This window comes from Leptinotarsa decemlineata, unplaced genomic scaffold, assembly GCF_025532065.1.
Source record: "Leptinotarsa decemlineata unplaced genomic scaffold, Ldec_3_MD MMD2_tig00000010_RagTag_RagTag, whole genome shotgun sequence".
NCBI lineage: Eukaryota > Metazoa > Arthropoda > Insecta > Coleoptera > Chrysomelidae > Leptinotarsa > Leptinotarsa decemlineata.
Genome location: NW_027412538.1, coordinates 9,205,310 through 9,219,374, shown reverse-complemented (window position 1 = coordinate 9,219,374; position 14,065 = coordinate 9,205,310). Strand labels below are relative to the sequence as shown.

Genomic DNA, 14,065 nt, shown 5'->3' with positions numbered 1-14,065 from the left:
ACTGCCCGTGAACGAGGTAACCAGCCGCATATGGGGAATGTTCCTCCTGACGAAAATTAAGTAGTTTTCATAAAAGAGCTCTAAAACAACGCATTTTAAACTTATCATTTCAAGCTTTTTCTTCAAAAAATTATTTAAATATTTGAAAAAGAGGAATGAAATAATATATTCAACATTTAAAGGGATTCGTTTCTATTTCACCATTTGGCAACATCGGTTATAGCTAATAAAGGACAATGAATCTGTTATAAGGTGCGTATTCACCAAAAAAGCCAGCACGAGCGAGCATGAGCGAGCATTTGTGTATGTTTACTCATGTTCGCTCATTATTGATGCAGAATGCTCGTTCACTCTTGTTCGCTCGTGCTCGCTTTTTTGATGAATACGTACCTACCTGTATGAGAAAACAAAGATGATATATTTCAGAGGCGTGCTGTTCTGTTTACTTATGTTCCGAGTTCCGAGACATTCTGTGACATATTACATTTTATGCACCTAACCTATCTTCCTCTATATAAATAAATAACAAAACAACTGTTGTTTATGTGGCTTGTGGAGGTGGTATTGAACTACAATTTATATTTTGCCTTAATTGTTGATTTATAAAGATAATTTTCCTTTTTTAAAGTAGAATATCTAGGAACGTATAAATTATTTCAACTTGATATAGGCGCCGTTGCCAATATGTGAATTAGAAACAAATCCCTTCAAAAATTAAAACCCAACATTTGAAACAGCAATTTGAATACTTTTCGAAGTGAATTTGAAAAACTCTAGAATTAAACTCGACTTTATTTTGTTCAAACTTGCATTTGCTGGAATAACCCAAATTGAGGAACATTCCCCATTCATCGTATGAGGAAAAAAATTAACATAATTTTTTAAATAATGAGGAGGCATACTTTTGGACTGGCTGTAAAATCAAACCACCTTAAAGGTAGATTGAACAAACGGAGGAAAAAAATTGTTAACAAACTTTTTTGAAAGGTGAATTTCAAAAAGAACATGAACTGCATATAACGGAGAACAGAGAAAAATTTAGAAACCAAACAACGAAACTAATACAGTTAAAAGAAGAGTGGTCAAAATCGCTGCTGAATTCATGAGTTCTTTTCGAAGTTGCAAAACTGGCCAAATGTGGAAGTAGACGGATCGTGATAATCTGTTTAAAACTCTGCTTTTCCGTTAACCAGCTGTCGCACCTCTGCGAACGACAATCCTTAGAAATCGAAACTTGTGCGAGCCAAGGACCTACGAGGTCTTACCTACTAACGTGTGATTCCTAACACGGGTTGGACGATAGCAAGTGAAAATCGATCGTTCAGCCTGGGGCTTGAACCACCGACCAACACGGCGGTCGATTAAAGTGAGTGAACAAAGCACCCACGTCGAACCGACCGGCTACCAACTCGAGAATCCAAAATACCATATATTGAGGATTATTCAACCGATGACAATAATAAAACGAAAAACATATTATGTCTATGAAAAAAACTGTTCGATGAAAACGTAATCATTTTGATGATCTCAAACTAAGTCGTTATTCGTTATAAGAAAGGATGTATCAGTTCATATGGAAAATGTTAAATCGTCTGGTATATAACCTGTTGTTTATGTTGGAAATAGGTAAACAAGTCGTTATTAGGAAGTAGGTACTGGTTTTTGTGGACAGAAATAGGAAAATTTGTCTACTTTCACACATTATCAAAAAAAGTTCTACCAATATCACGAATTATGGGTGTGGATATCGATTTAGGCTCGAATCAATATGGTTTTTCATCAATGAAAATACATATATTCTAGAGATCTGCGGTACTATAACGACTCAGTATCTATGAATAAACCCGGGGTATTATTTCTGTCCAGGGTTTGCGATTGCACAGCTGCAGCAGAACATGAAGATGTTTTTGATCTATGTACCTGCACAGTAAACAAGCAGGTAGCGGACACCAGAATAATAGAAATCTCGAGGGAGGGATACGGGCAATTTATGAATCAAGTTTAACAAACTTAAGTTATAAGCAGAATTCTGAAGTGTTCATTTCCTTTTTCCTTTAACAAATTTTGTTGAATTTGTTGCTCCATGTACTTAGTCTAAAGTGATAATCTGTTAAAAATCTGTTTTTTTGTTAACCAGCTGTCGCACCCCTACGAATGACAACCCTCAGAACATCTAGTTGCAAGACATACCGTCTTACCAGAAACCGTCAACAATACCAATCTCGTCTAAGGTTTTCATCACACTTTTTTTGTTTTTTATACATCGAGGCTTATACTATACACTCATAGTAAATGAAATATTGATTAGATATTAATTTATGTTAGGTTATGTTAGGAATCACGTTAAAATGTAAGACCTCGTTAGTACTTAGCTCGCACAAGTTTCTCAACTTCTGAGAGTTGTCGTTCGTATGGGGGCGACAGCTGATTAACTGAAAAACAGACTTTAAACAGAAACAGATTTAAACAGATCAAAAATTATTGGTGAAATCTAATAACGGTCCTTCGAACCGGATCTGGTATGATATGTGAAATGGCTGGTACAATCAAAAACGTTGAACTTTCTTATTATTCAGTGAGCTATGCTTGAAGACTGGCAGTAAACAAATCTAAAGAAATGAACTTTAAAGATTCAAGCCAGTCTCGGATATACCTACACGTGGAATTGGCCGCGGTGGTAGTGCGCCCGACTCACGATTGGACGACCGTGGGTTCGATTCCTGCCTCGACCAGATATTTTTCTCGAGAGAATTTATCTGGTTGAAGCTGGGATGATTCTGCAACCGTGTTAGGAATCACACGTTAAAAGGTAAGTCCTCGTTAGTCCTTAGCTCGCACAAGTTTCTAAACTTCTGAGAGTTGTTGTTCGTATGGATCGTTCGTTATTGGATCAGGAGTTGGGGAGTTGAGAAGCTCTCGCTCCTGTACTAAATTTACAGGGAGGTCAGTTGGAGTCGTAAACTCGACATCCATCTCCTCTGTAGACTCGCTCCTGAACTAAATTTACAGGGAGGTTAGTTGGAGTCGTAAACTCGACATCCATCTCTTCTGTAGACTCGCTCCTGAACAAAATTTGCAGGGAGGTCAGTTGGAGTCGTAAACTCGACATCCATCTCCTCTATAGGCTCGCTTCTGAACTTAATTTATAGGGAGGTCGATTAGAGTCGAAAACTCGTCATACATCTCCTCTGTAGACTCGCTCCTGAATTATATTCACAGGGAGGTCCGTTGGAGTTGTGAACTCGACATCCATCTTCTCTGTAAACTCGCTCCTGAACAAAATGTATAGGGAGGTCAGTTGGAGTCGTAAACTCGACATCCATCTCCTCTATAGGCTCGCTCCTGAACTTAATTTATAGGGAGGTCAATTAGAGTCGAAAACTCGTCATACATCTCCTCTGTAAACTCGCTCCTGAATTATATTCACAGGGAGGTACGTTGGAGTTGTGAATTCGACATCCATCTTCTCTGTAGACTCGCTCCTGAACAAAATGTATAGGGAGGTCAGTTGGAGTCGTAAACTCAACATCCATCTCCTCTATAGGCTCGCTCCTGAACTTAATTTATAAGGAAGTCAATTAGAGTCGAAAACTCGTCATACATCTCCTCTGTAGACTCGCTCCTGAATTATATTCACAAGGAGGTCCGTTGGAGTTGTGAACTCGACATCCATCTTCTCTGTAGACTCGCTTCTGAACAAAATGTATAGGGAGGTCAGCTGGAGTCGTAAACTCGACATCCATCTCCTCTATAAGCTCGCTCCTGAACTTAATTTATAGGGAGGTCAATTGGAGTCGAAAACTCGATGTCCATCTCCTCTGTAGACTCGCTCCTGAATTATATTCACAGGGAGGTCCGTTGAAGTTGTGAACTCGACATCCATCTTCTCTGTAGACTCGCTCCTGAATTATATTCACAGGGAGGTCCGTTGAAGTTGTGAACTCGACATCCATCTTCTCTGTAGACTCGCTCCTGAACAAAATGTACAGGGAGGTCAGTTGGAGTCGTAAACTCGACATCCATCTCCTCTGTAGACTCGCTCCTGAATTATATTCACAGGGAGGTCCGTTGGAGTCGTAAACTTGACATCCATCTCCTCTGTAGGCTTGCTCCTGAACTTAATTTATAGGGAGGTCAATTAGAGTCGAAAACTCGTCATACATCTCCTCTGTAGACTCGCTCCTGAATTATATTCACAGGGAGGTCAGTTGGAGTCGTAAACTCGACATCCATCTCCTCTGTAGACTCGCTCCTGAATTATATTCACAGGGAGGTCCGTTGGAGTCGTAAACTCGACATCCATCTCCTCTGTAGACTCGCTCCTGAACTAAATTTACAGGGAGGTTAGTTGGAGTCGTAAACTCGACATCCATCTCTTCTGTAGACTCGCTCCTGAACAAAATTTGCAGGGAGGTCAGTTGGAGTCGAAAACTCGTCATACATCTCCTCTGTAGACTCGCTCCTGAATTATATTCACAGGGAGGTCCGTTGGAGTTGTGAACTCGACATCCATCTTCTCTGTAGACTCGCTCCTGAACAAAATTTGCAGGGAGGTCAGTTGGAGTCGTAAACTCGACATCCATCTCCTCTATAGGCTCGCTTCTGAACTTAATTTATAGGGAGGTCAATTAGAGTCGAAAACTCGTCATACATCTCCTCTGTAGACTCGCTCCTGAATTATATTCACAGGGAGGTCCGTTGGAGTTGTGAACTCGACATCCATCTTCTCTGTAGACTCGCTCCTGAACAAAATGTATAGGGAGGTCAGTTGGAGTCGTAAACTCGACATCCATCTCCTCTATAGGCTCGCTTCTGAACTTAATTTATAGGGAGGTCAATTGGAGTCGAAAACTCGATGTCCATCTCCTCTGTAGACTCGCTTCTGGTAGTAGGTAGTCATGGAGTTTAATGCAACCACATGTATACGACATTTTGTCTGTTTCAATCTTCACATGTCAAAAAGACGTTGAGTGATAAAATTCGTAGTAGAGCATGTATCGAGCAACCCTCTGCATTGCATAACAGTATATATACAACTCTAGAACCCCTAAAAAAATTAATTCTTCTGCTGTGTTCATTCTTTTGAAATGCCCTGAATGATTTGCATTTTCAATGTTGCTGAATGTTTATGTTGGCAATTAGTTTTTTTATCTCTAATTCATACCAAAATATTTTTATATAAACCGGCAGATTTTTTCAACAAGGTTCTCCATTCAATGTATCAGTCTATTTTTATTTGTGTAACTTGTAACGTGGAGTGTTTGAACAATTAGATAACAAAATTGATAAAACATACATATTGCATACATAATACAGGCATATATGGAAATGTGACATGGGATGCAGTGCCGGATTGAGATGAGAAGCATTAATGAAGGTATATCTTTACTATTTCTCAGTTTCAATAATATTTTATTATTTTAATATTAATATTTCGAAAATATTAATATTATTATATTAATTATATTATTATATTAATATAATATTAATTGAGCTGTCAGATCACTTATAATTATATACCATATTATCCCGTGGTGGGAATCACACGTTGAAAGATAAGACCTCGTTAATCCTCAGCTCGCACAAGTTTCGTAGGGGTGCGACAGCTGGTTAACGGTGAAACAGATTTTAAACAGATTTTAATACGATAATATAGATATTTTTTCATGGGGAGGGTTAAAAAGAGACTATACCTAGGCGTATATTTTTGATCCTTCAAGAGATCAAAAATGAACTATCAATTTGTTATACAAGGGTGGTCTCGGAGGTACCCGGCCCAACAAAGAAAACACAAAAATTTTGGAAAAAATATATTTATTGTTCAACATAATCACCTTGCAATATGACATATTCAACAGTTCCTCCCATTTCACCAAAAAATATTAGCAACAAAAAACGGGAAAAAAATTTCGGTACAATCTAATAGATTACATTAATAATTAAAATTCTATAATTCATTTATATCATTCTAAAAGAAACGAAGCCTTTTGGGAAAGAAAGTTTTTGGCTTTCTACTACTCTTGATACAAAAAACAAGGATGAGGGAATCTTCCAAGGAAAGGAAGGAAGTAATCAATTTTAAAATAAGTAACTAAGTAATGCAAAAAAAAATTTTCGAATTGCTTATAAACAATGTATTTGTTCATAATAAATTTATTAACAATAGCGGTAAAAAATTAAAAAAAAAATATTAATAATTAGTTTTTAGCCATGAGACATTGAAACAATAAAGAATTAGAAAAAAAAATTTGTAATGTATTTTCTATAAAATAATAATTTTCAATTGTCAATAAAAAAATAGAAAACAACAATTTTTTTATTTTGGCAACGGTAATCTATTTTTTTGCCTATTAAGGATAACTTCATCAAAGGAAAAAAATGCCAGGGTTTTAGTTTAATAATTATAGGGATTTTTATATTAACTTTCAATTCAGAAAAAGTTATTAATTAACAAATTTATAATTAACGTTAAAATTGGGATAAAAATTTTTTGACTGCGGATTATTGTTTATTGATGTATCCCAACATTACATGAATTTTTTCATTCCTTAATATTTACATTTAATATGTTTAAATAATTTTTTTTGTTTTTATGTCAGAGGGATGAAAGGCGCGCGGAAGCCAGATTACCCGCTTTTGGCTCTATTTCTATGTAAAAATTATAAATAATCGAGATACAGTTTCGGGAGTCGGGACTTTTTTTACGCAAATTCATTGATCTTTTCAAATCTGTTTTCAAATTTCCAAAATTTTGAAAATTTTCCGAGATATTCAGAAAAAACTAAAGCCCCATTTTTTTTTCACTTAATTGTTTATAACTTTTGTCATTTTTATCGACGCGTTTTCGGACCTTTCCTTAAACTTTCTAAGCAAAAATACGAATCAAATGACACCTTGTTCGTAATTTTTGGACAGGGCTGAAAAATGTTACAAAAAAAAGTACATGTGAACTAGACTAAGACTCGGACTGTCGGAAGAAAGTGTGTGTCGTCTCTGTTTGGAAAATGATGAAACAGCAGAGCACATATCTCTGTCCTGGGCCTCCGACTGAAAACACCTGCACCAGAACCTGAAGGTGATTTTGACCCATCTGTGAAGTAAAAACTTTCTGCTCTTGATATTTCCTTCTTCCAAAGAATCCAATCCTCTCTACTCGGGAACAGTACTGTATAAGGCAGTTCGTAGTTGACAGTTGGAGGGATAATGTCAGATATTATTCCCGGAATGCTGTGACTTCCAGTGATCAGCAGTTTATTGTACGGAGTAGGTATATCTACGAGACAGCTCAAGCTGAATTAGAGCGAGGAATTCGAATGCGAAGAGAACGAAACAAATAAATAGTGCGATAGTTACAAAATCTGATTGTGGTATAGATAGCGTTCAGTTCTAATTTGTGGTGTTGAATAAAGTTGCTTGATTTCAATAAGCGTACAACTTATTTATTTAGAACCCACGCATAAGTAACATCGCCAGTTCGTAACAATATTTATATACGATGCAAGTTTGCAACAATATTTATATATGAGAACGAAAAACATTTTCCAAGCACATCAATAAAGTTAATGCGTCTTCCACTAATTTAAAACTCATTCATGACAGTTTTCTCTCTAAGATCTATGGATAAATAACTGCTTTCAAAAGATGATAGGATCTTTTCAATGAATTATATAAACACATTTTCACGCGAACCTGACGTATATTTTCTGTGTTTTCGTTGGTTATTTCAAAAACTTATGGAGGTGAACTATTTCTATTTATCGATAATGAACAGCCGTATTTTTAGTGACGTTTATGTTCGGTTATTAAATTGTATCATACTGTAGAAATGCGTTTTGTTGTCTAGGAACTTGGGAACTCAAAACCTTATTTAATCTTGTTCAAACCAATTATCCGTTTATTTTATTTCAGAAACTTGTGCGAATTTTAGGGTTCAAATAATTCCCAGAAATAATGTTACCCAGGCCATAAATTCCCCGTTTCAATACCTACCTACCCTTGTTTAGCAGAAGCAGTTTGTAAGAAATGAATATCAGTTAGTGTAGTATCATCCTCTTGGTATTCAGTTCAATGCGGTAAACGTATCCTTGTTCGTCTTATCGTGTGCTTTTCAGTTTCTTAGATTATAATATTTGTTGCAACTGGCTAATACAGTCCACTTATAGTCAGAAATAAAGGTCTTTCAATTCTTTGAAGAAAACGTGAAAACCGACAAAAGAAAATACTCTTGTGCATAGACACTATAATAGTGGTCCTTCGAGCCGGATAGAAACTGCGGTAAAAGGGGGCGAGTTGTGCATCCATGTGTGAAGCGAAAATCTGAGTTTAAAAAACACTAGGAAATCGGTAAACTGGTGAGTCATTCACAATCTTCTGAACCCTGTCACGTTCAACGGTATCATTTATTTTTTTCTGTAGATTGCATACTCAGCTATCTCATTTTTCAATTTACTATTTGTCGTTAATAAATCGAACAAAAGGTAAATTATCAAAATGAATGATATCAAAATACTTCTCAGTAAGAGAAGAACTTTTAGAAGCCCATTAACAAAATTCTCTAATTTTTTTAATGATTGCAAAGAAGATATATTTGAGTTAGAACAAATATTTGAAAGGAAAAAAGATCCTTTGCGTGAATTCAACAAAGTTCAGAAGCAAATATACAGGGATGAATAGTAGATAGATAATTATTATGAGCAATTTGGGAAATTTACTAGTAGAGCTAAAAAAATTATGAAAGACTATGCTTTGAAACAAAACGAAATTTTAGCAAATTAAATATAGATTCTATTTGCCTGTGTTTCATAGAGAATATGAAAAATCGTTTAGATTTTACAACATATTTATATCTTTAGTATTCAACAATTCACAATTTGATAGTGTTCAAAAGTTTTATTATCATCTGAATTTTCTATGGAGAGGAACAGAGAAAGTTTTATTTATTTATTTGATACACTATTCTACAGGATGAACCCAATTACAAAATAGCTAGATTTATTACTTAGGTAGACGAATAGTTACTAGGTTATAGTATATAAGGTGTAATTTAGAAGTAACTTTAGTTATGCTTGAAGAAGCTATTGTATAGCGAAACACGTGTCGCGGTTTTTGTAAAACCCTTATAGTGAAAATCATAGAATAAACTCTATGTATTATTTTTTTAAATATGGATTTTCATCAAGTATCGGCCAGTTCTATTCAATTACAAAATAGGGAGTAACATTGACATTTACAAATATGTACTTACATAAGATAATTTGTGAATCTAGATAAAAATTAAAAACAGAACTGTCAGTTAGCTAACAAATGTCTTTTGATTTGTATAATCTGGTAGTTGAATATATCTAGGACATGACTAACAGAACTAGAGGTATCGCACATTGTATGAATTGGAGATGTTTTCATTATATTTGTACGCGGAGTGTTGAGATAAAATGTGACACTGTTCGTGATGACCGTCTAGAAACCCAAAAATTCAGCATATGTAACAGTTGAGAGCAGGTGATGATATTGTTTATGGCCTTGAATAAAAAAAGAAATGAATAATATTTACGCCTTACCTTGAGACTACAAAAATTGTGAGTTACAAGCAATTCATAATGGGGTATTCCTACAGTAGAATACGTGCCTTTAAGTTTTAAAGACATATATTTTAGGAAGCGCCTCCTGATAGTAGGGACTCCACACGACAGATGCAAATTCCAGCCTAGATCGAACAAAAGTGAAATAAAGTAATTTCAATATTGAAGCTTTTTCTTTTGTTTTGCAAAACCTAGAGGTTTCCAATGGAAATTACTATGTTACTTGGGAAATATTGGAAATAAACCGACCATTTTTCAAAGTGTCTATATAAAGTAGTTGATATGCCACCACTTTACAAAGACTCTGTAGAATCTTCGCGAACAGGTTTTAGTGACATGGGATACAAAACTTTTATCAAGGAAATTAGACTCCAAAATAATAATGGTGTGGAAAGAAAAACGAATCTTAGAATTTAAGGGCAAGCCAAAATAGTCAAATTTGACCACACTTTTCTTTTTCTGGAAATAATCTCAACATATACAGTGTGTCTCACTCCTCATGGAAACACCCCCGTATCTTCCGTAATATTCGAGGTAGAACGATGAAACTCTCTGGACTGATGAAAATGCTCAAAATGCACCTACCACCTGAATGGGGTTGGCCAAAGTGATATACACTGTCCGCCACTTGCGACGGAACATCCCATTTTTACGGTAAAACATATTAGAGGGCAAAATAAGTTCGAAATTCCTTCAGATTCGTGATCAGGACTACCAACTTACTACGATTACACTTTTTTCCTGATAAAATTTCAGTCCTGAAAAATCCGAATTTGTCTCACTTCTTATTGGAAACACCCTCGTATCTTCCGTAATATTCGAGGTGGAACGATGAAACTCTCAGGACTGATGGAAATGCTCAAAATGCACCTACCATCTGAATGGGGTTGGCCAAAGTGATATACACTGTCCGCCACTCGCGATGGAACACCCCATTTTTACGGTAAAACATTGTATATCCCTCGTACACCAAGCTCAATCTATGCAATTCTTTAACACTCAAGTCATCTGTTTGGAAAAAAAATAGAATTATGGAAATGCACATAATTTGACGGATTAGACTTGATGAACTCGGGATATAACGCTTGGATATTTCTTTCAATTTTCTACTTCACCTATTTATTTGCCTTCACTTCAAAACTATTTTTACGCTTCTAACGTATTCCAAAAACACTTTATTGTGAGATTTTCACTAAATTGTTTTACAAAAACGCAACACGTGTTTCGCCATACAATGGCTTCATCTGACGCCAGATGAAGCCATTGTATGGCGAAACACGTGTTGCGTTTTTGTAAAACAATTTAGTGAAAATCTCACAATAAAGTGTTTTTGGAATACGTTAGTTATGGATTTTCATCAAGTATCGGCCGATTCCATCATATATCTTACGCTTCTAACTTCTTTCATAAATGATACATTTCAACCTTCACTATTCTTTCATTTGTTTTACTGATTCAATTCGCCTGCTACCGCTGCCGGGCATTAATACAAACAATTCATTTCTGCTTAGTGCATTAAAAATCCTTATTTATATAGAACGAAAGTCTTTTTTTTGGGAAATTCTGAGACTTTTATCCCCCGAAGCCCCGATACATTCGGGAGGGCGCCCCAACATTATCAACCAACGACCACTTTCCACACCGTTGGGTAAATGACCATTGGGCCCGAGAAGTATGTGCCCTGAGCAAGCGCAGTGAGCCAAGAATAACATCCTTCTGTATCTGTCCGGCTAAGATTTCTGCCTTAGTGCGGCAAGCCGGTATGATCCACCAAGGACTCCAATAATCAGAACAACTATCTTGACATAGTGATCTGGATAGAATCTGCGGAGTTCGAAGAGAAAATCTCGATATTTTATCCGGTTTTCCTCCTCTTTTCCGATAATATTTGTTTCGCCAGGAGCTGAAAACTCCACGACAAATATGGTCTTGCTCTGGTGGTCTTGCTTTGGTTATTATTTTTATTATTATTAAAAGTCACTGCGTAAATTCAAATTATTTTTCACAAGGAAAACTGTTCTATTTTTCAGTCACTTGTTGTATTCATTATTAATTAATTTACTCATTAATAATGAAATTGAAAAATATGATAGTAAAGTCTGATTTTTTTCCACACAATTCAGTAACTCTCTGTTCACAATTTACCATTCAGGATCCAATAGGTTTTTTCAAGAAAGGTCAATTGTTTTCTTGCTAACGTTTTGAATATAATCAAATTCTTCTTCAGGGCTCGAAAATGAAGCTATTTTAAAATAATCAGACATATTAGATACATAATAGAAAACACTAAAATTATGAAATGTTTGAGAGAGCAACACTACACAAAGACATGAAACAAACAAATGGTTTTATCTATCACTATCTATCTATATCCATCAATATCTACCTATGAAGCCATTGGTTTGTTTCATGTCTTTGAGTAGTGTTGTTGTCCGAAAAATGTCATAATTTTAGTGTTTTTTCGAGACCTGGAGAAGAATTCAAATATTTTTGAAACATTGGCAAGAAAACAATTGTTTTTTCAAGAAAAATTGATCTTGTTACCCAAATAACCCTAGTTTACTGGTGGCCCCTCCTTGTTAAGATCTTAGAACCGCCCTTGGTTCCATTCGAATCCTAGATTTGATGAATACATGACAATTTGTATGTATGTAGTTTGCAAATCTGAAACAGTTTCATTTCGATTTCTCTCCTGTCTGAATAATTCTATAAACTCTAATGGCTCTCATGGGATTGACTGTGACATTTGTTCCAGTGGAAGATATGGAACAATATCTGCTCTATATTGGCGGAGGTGCAGGGGCATTAGCCCTTACGGGAGTGGCAGCAGCTTCTGCTTATTACCTGACCAACGTGCCAGCCCCCCAGAGACCATTGTTCCCCTTAGACGCCCAATGTATAGAAGAGCAAGAGGTGAGTTGTTCGTTTGAAACGTTAATACTGATCAAACACTGTATAGTTCGAATTATTTCTTGTTGTTTGATATATTATGACAATCGTAAGCACATGAAGAATCGATTTTCAACAGTTTTTGCATTGTGCATTTTTTAATACGTTCTTCAAAGCGTTCGTGTACATTGAGAGAGCTAGTTTTTTCGATTTCTATACAGTGCATTTACCCCCCCTTTTTATTTTTTGAACGGGTCAACTAAAAAAATTTCAATTTGGGATAATGAAATTAATGCATGAATACTTCATTTTGAAGTGAAATTGGCAGATGATACCTATTTTCAAGATGGCGACTGGGCTGGGAAAAAAAATTAAATGGAATGGGATGTCTTGTGATACATCTTTTTGAAGCTCCTGACAAATACTTCACAACCCTAGAATATGAAGTCAATATCTTCACCTACTACAAAATGGCGGAATATTCTCATTTAGTTTTCCGTTTTACTAGTAGAAAGGTACCACGTCAACAATCTCTAAAATATTACTGGAGTTTTTTCCCAACACCAAATCGTTATTTTTAATACCTCGACACGTGTTTCGATCACCAAGTGATCATCTTCAAAGAGGAAGATTGTGTTTTATTCTTCCTCTTTGAAGATGATCACTTGGTGATCGAAACACGTGTCGAGGTGTTGAAAATGACGATTTGGTGTTGGGAAAAAACTCCTTATTATGTGGATGATAACCCACCGTTGGAGCAATACCTTCGTGTTTTATCTCTTTGGCATATCTATGCAGAGTAACATGGCAAATATTTAATGATCTAGCAGCTTCCCTGACACTTAAACCATTATCACTTACGAGAACCATAGCTGCTTTCATTTGGTCATCTGTTGGACCCCTAGAGGTTTGTCTTTTTCTATATCGAGGCATATTTATTGTTTCTGAAATATATATATATATATATATATATATATATATATATATATATATATATATGTATATATATATATATATATATATATATATATATATATATATATATATATATATATATATATTTCAGATATATATATATATATATATATATATATATATATATATATATATATATATATATTCCAAGAATTCGACAAATCAGGGAAGCAATCGAAATCGAAAAGCAAGGCCTCATCAACAAAAGGGATGACTCACTAAACATCCCAAGGATTTGGAAAACAATAATTAAAAACAACCACCAAAGACAACCACAAATTGATAATGAACCATCGCAGGTAGGAGAACCGCCAGAAGCCATTCACAACCCTCAGGTAGAAAAACAGGTAGGAGAACTACCAAAAGCCATCAACAACCGTCAGGTAGGAAAACAGGTAACAAATCCATACAACTTACGCAAGCGAAACCATATAAAAACACCACAAGAAGAACCTAACATCAGTTACACCTCTCGAAGCGAAGCAGTAACTCGTCTTGATAATGCCATCTGAGATGATGGCGAAACGTCGACTATCGAATAGTACCCAACGGATGAACACCCGGAAGAACAACACATCATATTCTACCATCCGTGAAAACCTACATTGTAATATATATATATA

At 35.6% G+C, this 14,065-nt stretch overlaps 1 protein-coding gene across 7 annotated transcripts in view; it reads left to right on the top strand.

The window, feature by feature from the left end:
* The window catches only part of LOC111509416 (long-chain-fatty-acid--CoA ligase 6), a 132,984-nt gene that overhangs the window by 48,746 nt on the left and 70,173 nt on the right, over positions 1-14,065 (top strand). For 6 of the 7 annotated variants that reach the window (XM_074171384.1, XM_074171386.1, XM_023165165.2 and 3 more), the window contains exon 2: positions 12,334-12,491. In XM_074171384.1, the coding sequence (XP_074027485.1) occupies positions 12,334-12,491 (158 nt within the window). Of the gene's footprint in view, positions 1-5,343; positions 5,378-12,333; positions 12,492-14,065 lie in introns of those variants that run through there. The other variant, XM_074171385.1, reaches the window with a different exon arrangement.